General features: G+C 40.7%; 1 protein-coding gene across 1 annotated transcript; it reads left to right on the top strand.

The window, feature by feature from the left end:
* The first annotated feature begins 595 nt into the window (after positions 1 to 595).
* On the top strand, positions 596 to 21627 carry aclya (ATP citrate lyase a). The gene is made up of 28 exons (XM_078269598.1): positions 596 to 738; positions 2766 to 2945; positions 4695 to 4817; positions 6377 to 6439; positions 6588 to 6778; positions 11199 to 11278; positions 11861 to 11991; positions 12690 to 12808; positions 13383 to 13519; positions 13608 to 13669; positions 13764 to 13881; positions 14012 to 14166; positions 15279 to 15372; positions 15834 to 15975; positions 16135 to 16303; positions 16390 to 16494; positions 16590 to 16786; positions 16888 to 16969; positions 17050 to 17160; positions 17258 to 17385; positions 17499 to 17592; positions 18106 to 18260; positions 18360 to 18510; positions 18594 to 18737; positions 18923 to 19036; positions 19149 to 19231; positions 19959 to 20035; positions 20141 to 21627. Exons 2-28 carry the CDS (start codon positions 2787 to 2789, stop codon positions 20233 to 20235), a joined length of 3279 nt encoding a protein of 1092 aa, XP_078125724.1. The 5' UTR covers positions 596 to 738; positions 2766 to 2786; the 3' UTR covers positions 20236 to 21627.
* The last annotated feature ends 999 nt before the right edge of the window (positions 21628 to 22626 follow it).

The following is a 22626-nucleotide window of genomic DNA, read 5'->3' as shown; positions in this document are numbered from 1 at the left end:
TACAGAAATATCTGATTGTGTTCCAAATTTAAAAAGTGACTGAAAAAGAGACAAGTGCGATTACACTCCACATAAACTAAAAATAACTGGTATTGGATTAGCTCAGTTTTAAATTAAGGATATGTAAAAGACCATGAACTGGTGCTCTACATTCACCTCAAGGTCCGTACTCGATGGTTGTGTGCAATATGAAGTGATTCACTCATTGGCTGCTGTGTAGATAAAGAACAATATCAGCCAATCAACATCCGACCTGTTTTCTCCGTAATTGGTAATTGTGTGTGTGTGTGTGTGTGTGTGTGTGTGTGTGTGTGTGTGTGTGCGTGCGTGCGTGCGTGCGTGCGCGTGTGTGTGTGTAATCAAACATGAAGTTTGTGGAAAATGATTGTGCTTTTGATCAAACATGATTGCAACAACGTTGTCTTATTTGCCCATAAGAATTACAGTATTTGCCCATATGATTTGCCCCTCAGTGTTCGTGTGCTTCCCACCTCCTAATTTCCATATTTCCCAGTGTCCCTGAAGGCAGCAATAGAGCATGGTGTGGAATGAACCAATCAGAAGCAAGGAAACATCAGCCAAGCCTATCGGCAGATGGGCTATGGAGACAAAACTCCCAGGAAGCTCTCCGCCGGCACCTCTGGTATCCACAGTCTGCAAGAGTGAAGCAACATTGCCGAGAAAATTCACATAACACAACCGCAAAAAACTTCTAGAACCGCCAAAGGAAGAAAAAAGGTAAATTACTTATCGTTTTTAAAATAAGCAAATACTTTTTTTTACTGTGTCCCCTAACTCTCTCTGTTTCTTTCTGTCTCTCTCTGACAAAACATGTAAAACAAGTCGAACTGCTTAACGATAACGTTAGTCAACCAACGTTAACGTTACACCTGCACTCCTGCTACATCATGATGATCAAGTTTAATAATATAATATAATAAAGATTTCTTGGAATGGTATGTGGATTTGCCAATCAAATGCATTCCTGTCTAACCGGTTTGTAAATGAATGAGCAGTTGGCTGAAACCTTTCTCTCTATATGACCCAAGTCCTGCAGGTGTTGTGTTGGTCAGTGTTTTAAGTGTTCAAGTTAAAAGGAAATATGGAGCTACAACTTTCATCTTTTTTGCCTCACTGACCATCCATCACCCCATATTTTTTAGATGTAATGGTGCGTCATCATCATCAGTTATCTGTTATTGCTGATGTGAAGCAGTGATATGTAATACCTCTGACAGGTCAGTTGTACAGAGAATGTGGATGATACATGGAACCTGAGCTTTGGATAATAAATGTTCGCCTGGCCTGGAACCAGCGCTGTGGTGACTCAGGGACGATGAGCAATAGTGTAAAAGGTCCATGACAGTCCCATTAATCCATTTAAGAAATTGCAGTGTTGAGGAGGGAGTCCTATTTGAGCCAACATCAGGGCTTTCAGCTTCATGAACCACGTAGAAAATGTAGAGTTTGATTTAAGAGAGATGGTATTTACTATCAGATATACATGTTATAATGGCATTGCAGTAAGTTTAAATTTGCCAGTACATTCAAACCTAAACACTTTGGATCAGGTCAAAAGCTGCATTTCTGCAGGATGTACAGTATATTCTTGCTGATCCGACAAGGCAACAATGAGTAGCCAGATTTTAGGATGGTGTTTAATTTGAAAATGTTAAAAGAGAACGACAAACATCAGGGATGAGGTTCAGTGAAGTAGCATTCTTAAAGGCTGCGCCATATCTTTGCAAGTGATGTAGTTCTAAATTCCAACATAACTGATTTTCCAGTTTTTCTTGATCTTGGTCAAGTGATTGAAGAAAAATGATTCCATGTTGCGTCTTATGTGTATCCTCTAGAAAGATAAAGGAGCCTCTGTACTGTATATAGGCAGAAAATAGCTGTAAATATTTATTCACGTTTTGTTTTATATGATTATTTATATGAAAGTTCTCGTAGGTGGAATTAACCTTTTACATGGCTTTGTTCTGTGTGTATTGGTGTGTCCTCGTAGGGAGAAATGATTAATATCACGGTTTTTAAAATTGAGTGACGCTTGTGGCCAAAGTGTAAAGGTCACAACTCCTCCCTTTTGCAGTAAAATTTATGGATGCTATTACATGATAATTTCTTGAATTTCTTGCTTTACTTCCGACACATTCTTACATTCACGTGTTCATGAGTTCATGCCCTGCAAAAACAATTTCTTGTCTATGCTTAGGGTTAGGGTTAACCCTGTTTATCTAATTGTTCACATCAGACCATCAACCTTCTGTAGGTTATTTGCAGTTGTAGACTGGTGGTAAGAGTCCAGTTACTACACTCTGCACACTCAAACCTGATTGTTTGAGTGGCAAATAAGTGCTCTCTACCTTATTAGTGTGCAGGTCAAACAAAATGAGGCTAATCGTGTTGGATTTAGCTTCATTGGCTTCACTGTCTGTGTCTTTCTGGGTTCAGCAAACTAAAAAAATCTGACTGCAAAAGGACAGAAGGCCTGAATCTGCAGTTAGTATGTAATCTGATTTTAGTTTAGTTTAACTGCATTATGCCAGGCAGTTCATGGACAATACAAATTACAATGCTGTCTTTCACCTGGCTACCAGACCATTTCTTGACTGTTCTGACAGCAGAGGATGCCAAACATGGTGTTTTTGTTTTCTCTACCCATTGTGTATGCCTGCTTTTCTGTATTCATCCATCTCACTGCTCACCTGTGTATCTCCCAATCCATCTCTCTCTGTCTGTCTGTCTATCCCTCCTCTTAGGCCAGTCTAACCTAAGCAGTCATGTCGGCCAAAGCCATCTCCGAACAGACGGGAAAGGAGTTCCTCTACAAGCACATCTGCACATTGGCAGCTGTTCAGAACAGATTCCGCTATGCCAACGTGACTGCCGAGACTGACTTTGACCGACTGGCGCAAGATCACCCGTGGCTGCTCACACAGGTGAGGCAGAAGAATCAGTCATGACAAAATTAGATTTAAAAGAATAAGATGTTCTTTAGCTTTGTTATATCACAAATGTATAGCCCATAAATGCCTAAAGCGCATCCTCCTTAAGGTTGTGGAAAATGATCTCCTCTTTATTGAGAAAATGTGTCATCATGTATTGTTGTTTTGTCAATGTATATGTCACCATTATGTGTACCTTTTAGTGCATAGTGAATGAGTGCTGTATGATTGCTGGTTGTCTCTATGTTACCTGCCTAGGGACTGCAGATGAAAAGTAGTTATTGTTACTAATTCTGGTATATTTACATGGTGTTTTATACCACAGTGTTCATAAATATGCATGGTCCCTATCAAATAAACCAATAAAATAAATAAAAAATTAAATAAAATGACTTAGGTTGGCAGACAAGGTCTCAGACAGCAGAGCGATCCAGCAGTTACATTGTTGGTAGAAATTAAGCTTAAATGCAGAAGAGAACATGGCAGAAAAATGCTCTTTTCTCTTCCATTCCTTATTGGTAAACAGATCAATTCTCACTCGCTCTATCAACAGGGAGGTCAGAGTTCAGCTAGGGACCGATTTCTTGCACAAACAGTTCTCCAGGTGCAGGACAGTCGCATCGCCCTGCTTTCAGATCAACTCTCACTGTTATTCATAGCGAAGCACTAGCAGATAGACTGGCTGTAATAGAAGTTAATTGAATAACTTCATGACTCATCTTGAAGGAGAAGATGACATTCTCCCCCTGTGTCTCCCTCCTGGCTGAAGGTTTTTATCTGGGAGGTACGAGGAAGATGGGGTGGGCAGATGCATGGAGATATGTGCTGCGGTAGAATTGATTAGAAAATTGCATTAACTTCCACCCTCGGCCCTCTCTTTCTTTGCTCACTGGCGAGCATCCAGATACTAATGGGTCCGCTGTCATAAATCATTCTCTTTATCTGCCTTGCAAGAGAGGAAGCAGGCTCAGTCAGTGGGGGTTGGATGTAATTTTGTGCATCAGATGGGAGAGATTCCTACTTAAATAACATTCACCTCAACTTTCAGGTGATATCGTTTGTGAATCTGAACCCAGATATCTCTGAATGATATTGATTTTGTGTCAATGCAATTTATCAAACACATTTCCGTGCTGGAGTCCTGTCTTGTGATGATGCAACTAATGATCTTTTTTTTCTTTAATCTGCCTTCTTATTTTTGTGATTAATTGCTGAATCAATTGCACCATAAATTGTCAAAAAAACAACCAGTAAAACATGCACATCACACAATTTCCTAAAGCCAAAGTTGACAACTTTAAATTGCTTGTTCTGTCGGGACACGAGTCCAAAACACTAGGTTGACTATAATAGAAAACTAGCAAACAAACATTCACATATGATAATTGCACCTGATGAATTTTGGGTATTTTTGACTTGAACAATTAATCTTTAATCAAAATGGTTGCAGATTAATTTTGCAATCTTGATCAATCTTAATTGACTAATCGTTTCAGCTCTAGTTGAATCTAAAGAAAGCAGTGAACGGCCTATGTGAAATGTCAGAAATGTGAAACAGCGTTTTACATTTTAATAATGGTTTGAGTTAATTACCATGTTACTTTCAACAAATAAATATTCTGTCATGATGTGGATGCAACAGATCAGCTTTAGAAATCATCTCTGTAAACACCTTTTTGTTTGCTAAATGTAGGTACCTTTTGGTCCTGCTAAAATGTACCATTATTTATCTTCCTCCTCCAGAGGCTGGTGGTGAAGCCGGACCAGCTGATCAAGAGGCGAGGGAAGCTGGGCCTGGTCGGCGTCAATCTGGACCTGAACGGCGTCAGAGAGTGGCTGAAGTCCCGCTTCATGAAAGAGACAACAGTACGTCATCCACCCTCTCTGCTGGTTCTTAGCCGATTGCCTTCACCCACCCCCTCTACACCCCTTCGATCAATATTATCCGAGAGCTTTAGTCAGACCTTCCTTCTGTTGCCCTTTCCTTCACCCCCCTTCCCTGTTCTGCACTGATGCATTTGGTTTGTGTGTTTTTGTTTTGCCTGATGTGTGTTTCCCTGAACAGCTGCCCAGATTGCTGAGGGGTTCAGTATCAGTCCGCTGGTACTAAATCAGTCCAGTCAGCTGAAGCGCTAGTGGATATACAGTCAGTCCATGTATCCAGTCAGCATAACCACAATACATAGATACATCACTGTGCCACTGAGATGCTGCTTTGCCTCATAAACCAAGAAGCACGTTACGGAGAGACTAGGATGATTCATAAAGCATTGAGTGTCAGCGTGTGTGTTGCAGCACTGAGAATGCATAGATGTATCTCTTCACAGATGAGATGAAACTGACAGCTGCTGCTGGTGGCAGTATATAGGAATACATAGGGCTACAGCTGTATTGCGGGCAGTGTTCCAGCTTGTATGGTATGAATGAATCTGTAACCTAATGCAGCCATCTTGGTCTTATGATGGGTTAGAAAGCTGTATTCTAGCATGTTTCCACTTGCATAGAAGTGTCTTACCTGACTGCTTATTACTGCTAGTCTACTTGTTCTGTTTAGCTGGCTTCTGAGCTTATCTTAGAGAAATCGTCAGAGTTGTTCTGTCAGGAAGTCAGACTAGATACCAGCAGCTGTGAATAACTTCAGCCATTTACACTTTACATTTCTTTTTCATTTCCTTTCTTTCCATGTGTTATTCACAAGTTGCTCAATGCTATTCTATGCTGCAGTTGCCCATAATGCTTCACTTTATTAAATGAGTATTTCATATTTTGTATAATCATGTTACCACAGTAAGTGGTTCAGTTGAATCATTCATACACAAATTGCATTCCCAACATGAATGGCTTTTCTTTTTTTCCTCTTTGAGGCAGTAATGGAGGTGTCGGTTCATCTATCTGAATTGGCTTGAGCCCCTTGTGGGTTTTTAAATCAGATAGGCTTTCTTTTTCTTTTTTTCACCCGTCACCAATATCCTTCTTATTTCCACACTTCAAAATGGCACCTCCCTCTCTGCGCTTTTTATTATTTTGTTCTGTTCTCTCCGGCTGGCTGCTCTCAGCTGGTCCCTGGTTACTTTATGCCTTATGGCCTTTAACAGAGGAACGATGACAGCCTCACCAAATGAGCTATGGCTGTGTTAGCGGGGCTTTGCAGAGAGTAGTACATGACATTTTCTTTCTCCTGCTTCTCAACCTGTCTCCTTATTTTCTTTTGAAATGGTAATTGACTTACCTATTTAATCATTTGGATTTAATATACCTTTTGTCCCCTCCTCCCACCAGTCCATGAAAGAATGTCTGAAAATATGTGTTGGGACTGATGCATTAATATGGAAACGCACACAATCTATGATTAATAATAAGTTAATGCTAATACATCGTCTTCTTAGCATTTCATTTCTTAAGGTAATTATTTTGTTGATCCTCAGGTGGGAAAAGCCAAGGGTGTTCTCAAGAACTTCCTCATCGAGCCATTTGTCCCCCATAAGCAGGTAAAGCACTCGTTACAAATCTACCGTCTCATCATGCCTTATTTATACTTCACCACTACTACAAGGGGACTCTAGAAGCAGTGATAATAAAAAATGTCTTGTAAACTTGTAACTGACGTCTGTGTCATTTTAACGGCCCATTGTTCAGGAGGAGGAGTTCTACGTGTGCATTTACGCCAGCCGCGAGGGCGACTATGTGCTGTTTCACCATGAGGGAGGGGTGGATGTGGGAGATGTGGATGCCAAGGCGAAAAAGTTGCTAATTGGGGTGGATGAAAAGATCAGTGAAGACTCTGTGAAGAAAGAGCTGCTGACTCACGTCCCAAAAGACAAGAAAGGGTGAGTTAGATGGAGAAAAAAAAAGTATTTGTAGTGCATGCAAAACTTTAGCTTTGTGTCAATGATAGAGAGTAAAAAATACTGGGAGTGGACACAATATTGACAATATAATACATGTAGAATCAAATACAATATAACCCATTTAAAGCTTATAGTGGGTCTGTGTTAGAGATGTATTTATTCAGCACTGGCAATTTTCGGTGCTATAGTTTGTGTTTGTGTTGCTTGCATCGTATGCTAAGGTGGAGATCGGCCACTTTAAAAAATAATAATAAACGGAGTCTAATATATCAAAATCAGGCTCTAGAGTTAAACCAAGAGCTCTGTGATAATGTTCCCAATTGAAATTACATTTCATAAGCTTAATATTTAATAGAATTATCTTCTTTTTTTATATTGATTGATTGCACCTGGTGCATATTTGGCCCATGCAGAAAGCTCAAGCCGTTTAGATTTCCATGTCAAACTGATTATCAAATGACAAATAAAAAAAGGTATTTTATTTTGATGCAGTAACTCTGTGCTCTCAAAACAAAAGCACTCTTCAAGATTTTTAGATACACTTCACTACCAATGTATTTGGGTAGCTCAACACTAAACTACTTATACTAAAAAAGATCCAAAAAAAGGCCAGAAAATAAGAGGGTCACACAAATGAAGTGAGAGAAAGCACTTTAATATTGGCAGTAAATGTGGGGGGAGCAGGTGGAGATGGGCGGAGGATTTCCATTAGACAAATGACTCTCCTCTGCTTCGCCTTGCTTTGTACAGCCTCCTCCCCCAGCCTTTTTTTTAACACTACAGCCACATTCAGAGCACGTCCGTTTATTTTGATGGGTGCAATACAGTGGCTCAACCCCTCCTATTTATCACTCCAGCAGTCCTCTGGAGATGGCAGATTCTGGCCAGACTCACTGTCTTGGCTGACATCACTCTGCCAACCCCAGCTCACCCCATACACTTTTCTCCTCGCATTTTGGATTAAAAACAAAAGTGGCACTTGGCCAGTTTTTCTGCCCTCCAATCAAAAGCAGACACAGTAAGCTGAGTCACTCAGGGATTTGGTCATAGTTTTCCCCCCACAGGCCAGTCGGAGTCCTGACAACAAGCTGACATGGTTACAAAGGATCAGAGCTGCCGGCACACTTGACAGGCAGGAGAGCAAAATACTGCCTTCCCCCACCTCCTCCAGCAACCCCCCTCTCCTCATTGCTCTGTTTTGACATGTTAAGGAAGAAGTAAATTAGATTTTTCCTTCTCTAATGCAGCTAATTTACAGGTGGACTGTTTCCTGTTCAGTTCAACCTTAATAATTTGTCAATGATATTGCCTGTAGTTTGTTACGGTTTGAATTATGTGGGAATTAGATGATATAAATATAATATAATTACTAGTATATAATAATGTATGATGGCCTTGTCATTTCTTTTTTAAATCACCAGGCATATGTTGTACAGGAACATTGTATTCCATAGCCCAGTATTAAACTGCTCATACAGTCAGGTCCATAAATATTGGGACATCGACACAATTCTAATCTTTTTGGCTCTATACACCACCACAATGGAGTTGAAATGAAACGAACAAGATGTGCTTTAACTGCAGACTTTCAGCTTTAATTTGAGGGTATTTACATCCAAATCAGGTGAACGGTGTAGGAATTACAACAGTTTGTATATGTGCCTCCCACTTTTTAAGGGACCAAAAGTAATGGGACAATTGGCTGCTCAGCTGTTCCATGGCCAGGTGTGTGTTATTCCCTCATTATCCCATTTACAATGAGCAGATAAAAGGTCCAGAGTTCATTTCAAGTGTGCTATTTGCATTTGGAATCTGTTGCTGTCAACTCTCAATATGAGATCCAAAGAGCTGTCACTATCAGTGACGCAAGCCATCATTAGGCTGAAAAAATCTAAACAAACCCATCAGAGAGATAGCAAAAACATTAGGTGTGGCCAAATCAACTGTTTGGAACATTCTTAAAAAGAAAGAACGCACCGGTGAGCTCAGCAACACCAAAAGACCCGGAAGACCACGGGAAAAACAACTGTGGTGGATGACCGAAGAATACTTTCCCTGGTGAAGAAAACACCCTTCACAACAGTTGGCCAGATCAAGAACACTCTCCAGGAGGTAGGTGTATGTGTGTCAAAGTCAACAATCAAGAGAAGACTTCACCAGAGTGAATACAGAGGGTTCACTACAAGATGTAAAACCATTGGTGAGCCTCAAAAAACAGGAAGGCCAGATTAGAGTTTGCCAAACAACATCTAAAAAAGCCTTCACATTTCTGGAACAACATCCTATGGACAGATGAGACAAAGATCAACTTGTACCTGAGTGATGGGAAGAGAAGAGTATGGAGAAGGAAAGGAACTGCTCATGATCCAAAGCATACCACCTCATCAGTGAAGTATGGTGGTGGTAGTGTCATGGCGTGGGCATGTATGGCTGCCAATGGAACTGGTTCTCTTGTATTTATTGATGATGTGACTGCTGACAAAAGCAGCAGGATGAATTCTGAAGTGTTTCGACAATATTATCTGCTCATATTCAGCCAAATGCTTCAGAACTCATTGGACGGCGCTTCACAGTGCAGATGGACAATGACCCGAAGCATACTGCGAAAGCAACCAAAGAGTTTTTTAAGGGAAAGAAGTGGAATGTTATGCAATGGCCAAGTCAATCACCTGACCTGAATCCGATTGAGCATGCATTTCACTTGCTGAAGACAAAACTGAAGGGAAAATGCCCCAAGAACAAGCAGGAACTGAAGACAGTTGCAGTAGAGGCCTGGCAGAGCATCACCAGGGATGAAATCCTGCGTCTGGTGATGTCTATGCGTTCCAGACTTCAGGCTGTAATTGAATGCAAAGGATTTGCAACCAAGTATTAAAAAGTGAAAGTTTGATTTATGATTGTTAATCTGTCCCATTACTTTTTTGTAACTGTTGTAATTCCTACACCGTTCACCTGATTTGGATGTAAATACCCTCAAATTAAAGTTGAAAGTCTGCAGTTAAAGCACATCTTGTTCGTTTCATTTCAACTCCATTGTGGTGGTGTATAGAGCCAAAAAGATTAGAATTGTGTCGATGTCCCAATATTTATGGACCTGACTGTATTATGCTTATTTTCTGGTTCATAATTGTATTTAGATGTTGTACCAGAAATAGGTTTACATGGTTTAATTTTCAAAAAATTACCATGTTTTTGTTGTACTGCACATTGCTGCAGCTCCTCTTTTCACCCTGTGTGTTGAGCTCTCTGTTTTAGCTACAGAGTGAGACATCTCACTTCTGTTCCATCTTCGTTGGGAGTCGCACATGTTCAGTAGCTAGGTAAGGACTACTAGCCAGTCAGAAGCAGAGTATGAGGGCGTGCCACGCTAGCAGCTAGGCGAGCATTATAACGCATGTTACAAAGTGACACACGTTCATCACGGAAGTAAAGGCTGGACTACAATAGAGCTGTTTGGAGCAGTTTGTGAACAGTGTTTTCTGTTGGAGATGGTAAGTCCCTTTGGGGTAGACTTTGGTCTTTTTCCCTTTTGTAAACTTATAACGTGCACAAAAAGATACATAACACAATAAAGGAAAGGGGAAAAGGCAAAAAGCATAATATGAGCACTATAATTAAGAAAGAAATACCTTCAACTTTACTCTGTTGGTGTTCTGGGAAATCTGGTTTGCAGATCACTGATCTAAAACCTATAAGCAGTATAAAAATATACACATTTCAGAATTATATATATATATATATATATATATATACATATATAATGTGTGTGTGTGTGTGTGTGTGCTAGATCATATATATATATATATATATATATATATATATATATACACACTATTTGTACAGTTCGCTTTGGAGCTCTTTTCAATACTGTGAATATTTAGCAAGTTAGAAAATGATTAAATCGCCATTTGTGCATTCAGTTAACTATTAATGTGACAGTGATCCTAAACCTTAAGGGCTGCAGCTAGTCTAATTATGTTCATAGTCAACCTACAAATTATTTTCGCGATTAATCAATTGTTTTGTCCACAAAATGTAAAAAAATAGTGACAAAATGCATATTACAATTTCCCAGAGCCGTTTTGTCTGACCAACAGCCCAAAACCTGAAGCTATTCAATTCCTCACAAGAGACGCAGAATATATTCACATTTAAGAAGCCAATACCAACAAATGTTTGGTACTTTTGCTTGAAAAGTGACTCAAATGAATAGTGAATTATCAAAATAGTTACAAATTGATTTTCTGTCGATCGATTAATCAACTAATTATTTTAGCTGTAACGTGACAATAACTCCTTTTTATATTGTAACATGATTAGTTTTACATCCACCGTCAATTCTGGTGCTGCAGCAACAGATCCAAAGATGTTTCATGTGTTGAATGTTGTCTCTCTGCAGGGTCCTGGCCAGCTTCATTGTTGGGCTCTTCAACCTGTATGAGGACCTGTTCTTCACATACCTGGAGATCAATCCACTAGGTAGGTTGTTTTTTGTTTGTTTGTTTGCTTTTCTTAAATCCCTAGTACATTGATGTTTTATGTCTGAACAAGCAATCACGATAGCATACACATTTTATTCCAACGCAGATTCATAAATATGTTGTCAGATTATGAAATTGGAAAGGGGACATCAAAAGGAAATCGGAGATGAAAACATCAATGCATAATAAAACATCATCTTAAAACCAAGAGGCAGAAGTTTATTTTGCCCCATTTTTTACACTGAGGGAGGAAACCATTAAATAATGCATGCACTTCCTGTTTGATGGAGGCGGCGTGTATTTATAATGGAGTAATTGGGCACGAGTTTGTGCCTTCTGGCAGCTGTTTTTGTTGATGTAGCAGGGCTGCTAAGACCGGCTGTCCCTGCTTTGATTTCATACAACCTCCTCCCCATCTATGCTTTCCTTCCACCTCCTGCAGGGACAGCAGGAAGGTTGTGGTCACCTGCGTCCAAGTACGGTCCTCCCAGGCTAACATAATGAAACTCAGTGGGTGGATGTTTGTAAACCTTGTAGGAGTATAGATCCTGACACTTTTTTTTTCTCCCTTTTTTCTCAGTGGGCACAAAAGATGGAGTTTACGTGCTGGATATGGCAGCCAAGATCGATGCCACAGCTGACTATATCTGCAAGGCCAAGTGGGGTGATGTGGAGTTCCCTCCACCCTTCGGCAGGGAGGCCTATCCTGAGGTGAGGGAGGAATGGAAAGACAGATCTAGCAATCCACCAGATTCCAATCTGTCTGCATTACATAGCTCCAAAGAGGGGAAAAAAGCTCAATATGTTGATGTAATTTACTATACTGTAATGAGTTGTATGAGATGCTTTGTTAGAAAAGATCTGAGTTTGTGTGGTGTTTTTTTGATTGTCTTTTAAAACCCCTCGGTGTCTACTATTGAACAATGTGATCTAAATCACCTGCACGACAGAGCTCAATAATATGTATACAAGACTTTTTTTCTATGTTTGGCTGATGCGCGTAGGAGCTGGTTTGAGATGTACTGTCTGTGTACCAGACGGGCTGGTCTAATTGGCTGCTGTGAGTCTAGAGTGGCGATGAGGGACAGCAGGTGCCTTTGATTGGGAGCTTTTTTACTCTCAGCCACCAGCTGTGGCCCTGACAGTCACAAACAAACACTGGTGCACATCACATCCACTCTGAACATTTCTACAATATTTCCAGCTAATAGGTCTTTAAAAATCAATGCGAGTACAGGAAATTAATTGTGGCCAAATGGAGAGGTGCTTGTGCAAGTCCTGCTCTGATTAAGGCTGCAGTCACACACACACACACACACACACACACACACACACACACACCTGCTTCTGTAGCATTCATATAACCTGTCTCTCACCTCTTCATCGACTGTTTTCTTTAACTTTTGCAGGAGGCCTACATTGCCGACCTTGATGCCAAGAGTGGTGCCAGCCTCAAACTGACCCTGCTCAACCCCCGAGGCAGGATCTGGACCATGGTGGCAGGAGGAGGTGCCTCAGTGGTGTACAGGTACCCAGTCACAGTGCTAGATCAGGACTACATAAAGCAAAGCCTGAATAAATAAGATGCCAGTAGCCATGGATCTAAAAATAATTCAATTGGATGTTTTCTTCTGGCTGCTTAAATTGTCCCCTGACTTTATCCTCATTACATAATTACACGACGCATAAATGAGTTTAGCTTTAGGAGTGTATGCTAGTAATGCAGTAGTGAGACTGATGGTGCAGCAGCTCAGATTCTGCCTGTTCAGCTGACTGCTAAATTGGATTCTTAGATGTTGACATTTTAGTGAGAGTCTGGAGGAATGAGCGGTGTCGTCTGTCGGAGGTGTAAAGCGTGACATGTACATCAGCCATGACTAATTATTCCCTCTGGGCACACTTAAGTTGTTGTGACTGTTTGCAGTGCAGTATTAATTCAGAGCAGATGAAAAAAGTGCATTTAGTGGTAAATGCAAGTTAAGACGCTGATTCGTTTCATTTTTCTTAAAATATTGGTATGGCTGTCCCGGCATAGAAGACGCACAGCTGTTGTTGCTGTTGCTTTTTCCTCTGTGTGGGTGACTAATATAAAACTCTCCTAGTGACACAATCTGTGACCTGGGTGGCGTCAACGAGCTGGCCAATTATGGGGAGTATTCAGGAGCACCAAGCGAACAGCAGACCTATGACTACGCCAAGACTATTCTGTCTCTGATGACCAGAGAAAAGCACCCTGATGGTAGGAAAACAGTTTTGTCCAAACTTTCTTTGTACTCAAAGTGGTCTTTTTTATATATAAATTATGTTTCTATAATAATGTTTTCCAGGAAAGGTTTTGATCATTGGGGGAAGCATTGCAAACTTCACAAATGTTGCAGCAACATTTAAGGTAAAGTATTGCCCTGCCTTTTGTTTATGTAGTAGCCTTAATATTACTTACTCAATGTCAAGTTATTCACTGAGCAGATCCTTGTCTTTGCTAGGGGATTGTTCGGGCCATCAGAGACTATCAGGTGCCACTGAAGGAGCATGAGGTCACCATATTTGTCCGTCGTGGAGGCCCCAACTACCAGGAAGGTCTCAGAGTGATGGGAGAAGTCGGTATGTTGTATGATGTACTTTACACGGATTTATATTTATCTTATTCCGAGGGCATGAGTGCATTTTTATCTGCAAGCAACTGCTGATTTTCATACACCGCACTTAATTTGCTTCTGCCTGCTCTCCACAGGCAAGACAACTGGGATCCCCATCCATGTCTTTGGCACAGAAACTCACATGACTGCCATTGTTGGCATGGCACTGGGCCACCGGCCAATCCCCAACCAGCCTCCTGTTGCAGCCCACACTGCCAACTTCCTTCTCAACTCCAGTGGCAGCACATCGGTATGACACATACTGACTCCACGGAGACGAATAGGCTGTCATGATGTGGTGTTGGCTCACTGTGCAGTGAATTTACATTATCAACTCCACCAATAGTGCTTTGCAGTTTAGTGACAGAGTGAGCAGAAGACTTGCATGCAACAGCCTCTGTTTCAGTTACTGTCTCGTCCTTTTAGTGAACCGGATTGTCAGAAGCCCAATGGCTTTTTTGTATAAGAGCATTGCAGAGCATTGTGGGCTGCTCTCACTCAAATACTTGCGTGGCCGCAGTCGGTAATGCACTGCAGCTGCCCCGAGGCAGCCATTAGGGCTGTGCAGTGCGTAGGCTTTCAGAAAAAGTGAGTGTGTGTGTCTGCACATACACGCATTTATTTGCTTCAAATGAAGAGGTAGATATAAAAATGACATGGGCAAATTAAACATTATACTTCCATATAATAGTATAATGTAACATAGTACAGATAAAGTAAGACTATTACAAAAGTCATAAACAAAAAGTATGCATTTTTTATTATCAAATTATATGACCAGAGTTTGTTAAAGCTTTTGTTTAAGAATTGAATGAAAGTTTCCACTCTAAAGCTTAAAGCACTTACATCTAGTTGCTCATCCGAAGCTCTACTTGTGTGGCCGATGGCATGACAAATCAAGAACACTAAGACTCACTGTGTAACTTGAATACAGGTATTGTCTTATAAAATAACCTGAAGGTTTGAGGTTACCCAGCTGTTTCATCAAGCTTATATAAACAGGGTTCCTACAAAGTCTTGAAAGTTTGGAAATGCTTAAGGTTAAAGTTAGGAATATGCTTGACTTTGAATATACTCCTTGAAAAAATGCTTGATTTTCAATATAATCTGGTGTTTCATCTACATAATCACTCATGTAAACCAAAACTTTTATATTTGAAATAACAAAAGTCAAAGTGCTTGAATTTTACTCTTATGAAGCTGTACAACCCTGTATAAAGGACCACTGTTGTGCCAGTTTTTACAGTTAAAGCAGATCATTTTCTCAACAGAGCTGTCCTCATTAACACACACCTTTTCAAAATGTGCATAACAGAATAAATAAAAAATAAAAATAGATGACTCTTCTTTTTTCATTCCCAGACCCCAGTATCCAGCAGAACTGCTTCTTTCTCTGAAAACAGAGCCAGACTTGAGGGCTCACCAGCCAAGAAGGTCAAAGCTGGAGCTCCCATTGGTAAAAAAACAAAAAAAAAAAACACACACACACACACATTGCACTGGGAAATCTTTGTACCGTGAATGCTAAGGCTTTGATGTGTTTTCATGCATGGGTCCACTGCAGGGCAGCATGATAGGTGCACGCCTTGTGATCAAACATGGTTGAGTTTAGGTATTATAGCTCCCCCTTTGGACAGCAGGAAGACTCTGCAATCCAACCTCATTAAAATGGAAGTTCATTGTAGTGATATATACAGACAGACACATACACACCTAATCCAAAGCTCAACGTGTATTTGTTTGCTGTAATTATGTTTAATTAAAAAAAAAGAAGCTTAATGGTGCTGAACCAGTTTTTCTGTCGACTTTATTGATCTTGACGCCCGAAAAGGCCTCATTGACCTCTGTTAATCCTCATGTCAGTGGTGTTATAATTATTATTTTTAACTTAATTCAGTATCTTTCCTTCCCCTGTAGCTAAAGCAACTAACCTCTTCAGCAAACACACCAAGTCTATAGTGTGGGGTATGCAGACTCGGGCAGTACAGGGCATGCTGGACTTTGACTATGTCTGCTCCAGAGATGAGCCATCTGTCGCAGCCATGGTCTACCCGTTCACGTAAGTGTGCTCTGTCCTTCCTCTTTAGTTTGTTTACTTTGTTCTGATGTCATTGCTCTTAATTCATTATAATTAATTTAATGTAATAAAAAATCTCTTAAGTAAACTGTGTCCTTTTACTGTTTTGACAAATGTCTTTTCTGCATGGCTGCCTTTTAGTGGAGACCACAAACAGAAGTACTATTGGGGCCATAAAGAGATCCTCATCCCTGTCTATAAGAACATGAGTGATGCCATGAAGAAGCACCCAGATGTGGACGTGCTCATCAACTTTGCCTCTTTGCGTTCAGCCTTTGATAGCACCATGGAGACTATGCAGTACCCACAGGTATACTGCACCATCATACTGCACCATCTGCAAGGTACTTAACAGCTGAGGAATAAAGTTGAGCCTTACTATTCATTTGCTTTCAGATTCACACCATTGCCATCATTGCTGAGGGAATCCCTGAAGCCCATACCAGGAAGATCATCAAGGTTGCAGATGAGAAGGGTGTTACAATCATTGGACCAGCAACCGTTAGTCTTGTTTCACTTCTCATTACATTTATAGTGATTTGACTGTTCTTTTATCTGAGCAAACCAGCAACTCTCTGCGTCTGTGTTTTGTCCAGGTTGGAGGAATTAAGCCAGGCTGTTTTAAGATCGGGAACACAGGAGGCATGCTGGATAACATCCTCGCCTCCAAGCTCTATCGCCCAGGCAGTGTGGCCTACGTGTCTCGCTCAGGTGGCATGTCCAATGAACTCAACAACATAATCTCGCGCACCACTGACGGTGTTTTTGAAGGTGTGGCCATTGGTGGGGACAGGTATGTAACGGTCTTTTATCTGTCTATAGTATAGTAGTATCTGTCTAAGTATGTAAGCATGTGGGTTTGAATCAGCCTTTTAATTTTGGTCTTTTCTGCAGATACCCAGGCTCTGTGTTTACTGACCATGTGTTGCGCTACCAAGATACTCCTGGAGTAAAAATGATTGTTGTACTGGGAGAGGTGAGGAACAAATCTACACACACTGGTGCCTGCAGCTTTATTGATTTGCTACATCCTGAATCTGTCTCTGCCTTCCACAGATTGGAGGCACAGAGGAGTACAAGATCTGCGAGGCTATCAAACAGGGCAGGATCACAAAGCCAGTGGTGTGCTGGTGTATTGGCACCTGTGCTACCATGTTTTCCTCAGAGGTGAGAGGGCAGGTGTGGAGTCTGGTGCATTGCACAATGAGAGATTTTTAATAAAATGTCTGACCCATGTTGCACCTTTTGTTCCGTCCCTCCTCAGGTTCAGTTTGGCCATGCAGGAGCTTGTGCCAGCCAGGCCTCTGAGACAGCAGTAGCTAAGAACCTGGCTCTGAAGGAGGCTGGTGCCTTCGTCCCCAAGAGCTTTGATGAGCTGGGAGAGATCATCAAGTCAGTGCACGTTGTCATATTCATTCCTTCAGTTCAACATGCTCATATAAATATACCATATGACAAAAAATTCTTTTATAATGATTCCTGAGTCTTCTGTGTCATCCATGCAGTTCTGTTTATGATGACCTTGTTGCCAAAGGAGTTATTCAGCCAGCTGAAGAGATGCCTCCTCCCACTGTCCCGATGGATTACTCTTGGGCACGAGTGAGTAAGCCTGTGAACAGTTTGAATCAAGCTCCTGGCTATCAGATGAGTGCAAAACAAAGCTAAAACGAATAATATTGTTTTAAAACTAGACAGATGGATCGCAGCAAATATACGCAGTAAAGTTGAGCTTATCGATATGGAAAGATTCAAATATCACAATATTTTTGTCCAAATACATCAATGTCAATATTTTAGGGTTGACTATCGGTGCTTTTACAAAATATTTTCACAATGAGAGTTTTGATAAATAATCATCAGTAATATGAATGTAATTACTAAGTGGGTAAAGGCAAATGATAAAACGGCTAGTAATTCTGGTTAGTTCAGATATTTACATCACTTTACTGTAATGCAGCCTTTAAAATCAGGAAAAAAACACTTCTTCACGGCATATCACAATATTGCGATATCCAAAATTGAAGACGATATCTAGCCTCATATGTCGATGTAGATATAATATTGATTGCCCGGCCCTTCATTAAAGTTTTTCCTTTTTTCTTGACCCTGCAGGAGCTGGGTCTGATCCGTAAGCCTGCTTCCTTCATGACCAGCATCTGTGACGAGAGGGGTCAGGAGCTCATCTACGCAGGCATGCCCATCACTGAGGTCTTCAAGTCAGAAATAGGCCTGGGAGGAACTCTAGGGCTTCTCTGGTTCCAGAGGAGGTCAGCCTTTAAACCTCTTAACCCAGGAGTTGTGGTAAACAAAATCTTGAGAAATCCTTGTACCACATAACCATTGTTTTTTGCCCCTTTTGTGTGCAGGTTGCCGAGGTATGCCTGCCAGTTTATTGAGATGTGCCTGATGGTGACCGCTGATCATGGCCCTGCTGTTTCCGGTGCCCACAACACAATTGTCTGTGCTCGAGCTGGCAAAGATCTCATCTCCAGCCTCACCTCCGGCCTTCTCACCATTGTAAGACACTTAGCCTGTGATTCATGTACTTGATTTACTGACCTGCAAAAATCCACCATGAGCATGTGTTTTTCCTTTTCCAGGGTGACCGCTTTGGAGGTGCTCTGGATGCTGCAGCAAAGCAGTTCAGCAAGGCTTTTGACAGCAGCATGCTGCCCATGGAGTTTGTCAACAAGATGAAGAAGGATGGCAAGCTGATCATGGGCATTGGACACAGAGTCAAGTCGGTGAGTACCATGGATCTTCAGCATGTGTGTATACAGTGCGGACAGCAGCAGAATGATCTTTTAAATCAGAGTTATTATTGAATAACGCAGAAAACAGGGCTGTACTACACTGCTAAAAATATAATGTCAAGGACAAATACTAGAGATAGAGGAAAACCTGATTGATTGATTGAATGCTTCCCCAGATTAACAATCCAGACATGAGAGTCCAGATCTTGAAGGACTTTGTGAAGCAGCACTTCCCCTCCACCCAGCTGCTGGACTACGCTCTAGATGTAGAGAAGATCACCACATCCAAAGTAAGATTTATCACTTCATCCTGTCATTCACAGCCTTTAGTAAACGGTGACGTGCTCCATTTTTTAAATGACATGATCCTCTAATTCCGGTGTGTTGATTTTGTTGTATTAGAAACCCAATTTGATTCTGAATGTGGACGGCTTCATTGGTGTGGCCTTTGTGGATTTGCTCAGGACTTGTGGTGGCTTTACACGGTGAGCCAATAAATACTGTCGATCTTTACAATGTCTTTATACAGTTTACACCTTGTTTCTCACACATCTTTACTATATTTAAGACAAAATAGAGAAACGGGCATTCAAGTTACAGTTATATGGTGAAGCCATGTAGCAGGAGAATGGAGATCCAAGGCTGTTTGACAACTCAGATCTTTGTTTTCATGCTTCTACTCCATAATGCCTTGCAGTAATTTAGAGCCAAACGTACTTAAGTGTAGTCGTTTATACATTCATATAATAAATTGGTGGGATGAAATGCTGGGACTACAAGGAATCATTGTATTTGTCCATACTAAAAATGACCACTTAATGCCAAAATTGCTATAAATTAAGTGTTTGCCTACACTTCACTTATTGTCAATATGTCTGAGTTTAGGTATAATATAAGTAGTATAAAGCCTGTTTTATGGTTCTGCGGTGGCTCCACGCAGAGCTTTCGCCATAGCCTACGTAAGTGGCCTGATGTTTATACTTGTGTGTGCGTCGAGCCGGCGTGGGTGATAGTGAGAGAGTGACGGCGATTAGCTTCGAGAGGTGCACGTCAGGCTACGGCGTAGGGTCCGGCGTAGATGCAGAGGGGTCTGCGTGGGTACGCCGTCGATTCGACGCAGAAGCAGCCAACAGCCTTAAGGCCTACATTGTGTGCAGCCATCTTTTTAAATTCATCAACTCTTATCCTTGTTGTCCATCATGCCCACCGCAGGGATGAAGCTGATGAGTTTGTGGAAATTGGAGCTCTGAATGGCATCTTTGTCCTGGGACGTAGCATGGGATTTATTGGTGAGTCATTTTTGTGTGCTGACACACTGCTACGGTAACGTATGCCAGATTGCAAACACTTCTACCTTGTATGACAATCAACCCTTCCTCTTCATATCTCCTCAGGACACTACCTGGACCAGAAGAGGCTGAAGCAGGGTCTGTATCGCCACCCCTGGGATGACATCTCCTATGTGCTCCCAGAACATATGTCCATGTAATCAGAGGGACTAAACCAGAGTGTCAGCCTTCTGTCCCCGAAATCCCCTCACCCCAGCCGTCAATTCCTCACACAGACTGTGATCTGTCACCCGGAAGCAGTGGCGTAATATAGGGAACATGTTACTATTAATATAGCTGTAAATTGCAAATATTAAAAAGAAAGAGAATGTTTTTAATTTTGGAAAGTTGTCAGTGCTGCGAATTTAAGTAAAACGTGCTAAATTGTGAAGCTCCAGTAAAACGTCGGGGTCTGACTGAGGGAGATTTGAAGATGAATCAGGTGAGGGAGAAAAGAGAATTATTCAACGACTGACCACCACCACTCTCATAGCTAGTGAAGTACTGTTATTTACCCCAAACATATATCATTGTTGTATTAACCTAGCATGTATCACAGACTATTGTGTCTCTGTGCAGCTCTCTTCATTGTGCCACTTGAGAATTATGAGCTTGCTACAAGGTGTGAACATGTAGTGCAATAATGCCTATAACATGAGAATATACTGTAGATCAGAGCTTTATTTATGTATAGGTGTATTAATAGTGGAAATTAAATGATACAAGAATGTTATAGTTTTGATTATATTTAATGCTTTTGATACACAAGTGAATGAAGTCTGCTTACTGTGGCGAAAGGGACCAATTTATGAGTAATTCCTGACAGGTGCTGCTGTCCCCAGGAAATATTCTCTCTCAGCTAGTAGAAAGCTTCTTTTTTTTTTATCATGAATGCACTAATCCCATAACAATAACATGAATTATTATTACAATATTTCTGTATGAGCACTATAAGATGGCATATAATTTTAGCAGTTAAATGCAATGATATATTTAATATCTTAATGTATTTTTTCACATGAATGTCTAAATGTGTATTGTGAATTTTCAGTCAGTTAGACTAGAGATTTTAAAGTTCATTACATGCCCAATATTGAACATGTTGCTCCATCTATTACTCACTGACTTTTTTTATTTTTATTTGAATAAAACCAATTGTATGAGACAGACAGCATAAGTCTCACCTTAGGAAATGTGACACCCCTTTCAGATTGCTATATTTATATCCAGTGGACAGTAACTTTCTGTAGACAATCTGTTCATAATCATTACACTCTGATTGCAGGACAAAACTCTCTTTAATTGTCTTTTAAGTAAAAGAAAATTATACATTTTCCCCACAATGTGAGGTCCAAAAGAAAATGTGTGGCAACCATCACTAGTGTCATCTATTATGTGAATGTTACAAAAATAGAAAAGTTCTCCGGACAACCAGAAACCTTACCAGTGTTGTCGCAATGCTTATTACTCAATGTGAACTGAATGTGCCTCTGTACTGATTTGTTGTATGTTGACAACTGTGTAATTGAGTAAAATAAAATGCAATTAATGTTATACAATCTGTATGTGCAGAGTTATCTTTGAAATATATAGTCAACATCTGCCTAGATTTAATTGTTTAATTGCTATGTCAGGGTTAGGTTAATTGTTTTATTTCCAATTTGAGATAAACAAATCTGCACACCCTTTATCAATTTAGACTCACTCCACCTGTTTAAAGGTAAACATGCTTTATGCAAACTTTATGAAGTGTAAAAGTGTAGTAGAATCTGCAACCATGCATAAATATAAATGCCTCTTGCCATTTTAACGTTTGAAACAGGTGTAATACCATGATAATGTTTGCATTCCATGTAGGTGTGCCAGATCATGCTATTGTGCATCTGGCTCAATTACTTAATTACTAGCACACCTAATCACAGAGCCACCAATATTGCTATTAATTACACCTGTGATTTTTCTGCCTCATATTTCAGGCTACAAGGCGTTAGGCAGAAAATATACAGCAGTGATTGGAACACGAGTCTATACATACTAAGTTGTACAGTATGAGGCTGTGCATTTATTGCTCGAGTGGCTCGACCTTCCCTGAACCTGCAGAGCAAACATTATGCGTGTAGGTGCAAGTTTCTCACCATGTGCAAAGCTCAGCTTGCACTGGGAACCAGCCACTGACGTCAAAGACGCGGTTACGCCTTTCACCCACTGCGCATGTCAGTGAAGCTGTCTGTGTTTACTAAGATGAAGTTGGTTCCTTATTCGTCGTTTCCCAACGCTTCAATCACTTTGACACAAGAAAGGTACGTGCTTAGCTTGTTTATGAATGCAAATAATAGTATGTAAAATAATACCCTAGACATTGTGCATAGTAATTCCGTTGTTATTATTATGCACATGTAGCTATTGATGTCCCTTGAATAATTGCTGCGTTATATCTAGTTTGACGTAAAATGTACCTTTTGGGTCTAAAATCACATCAGAGTAGGAATCCAAAGCCATTTTAGCCTGGGTACACCGGAAACACTGGTACACTGGCGCTGATGCCTTGGCAA

This window comes from Sander vitreus, chromosome 15 (genome assembly GCF_031162955.1).
Source record: "Sander vitreus isolate 19-12246 chromosome 15, sanVit1, whole genome shotgun sequence".
Classification (NCBI taxonomy): Eukaryota; Metazoa; Chordata; class Actinopteri; order Perciformes; family Percidae; genus Sander; species Sander vitreus.
Note: the sequence above shows the minus strand (reverse complement) of the source record. Positions and strands in the feature narration are given on the sequence as shown.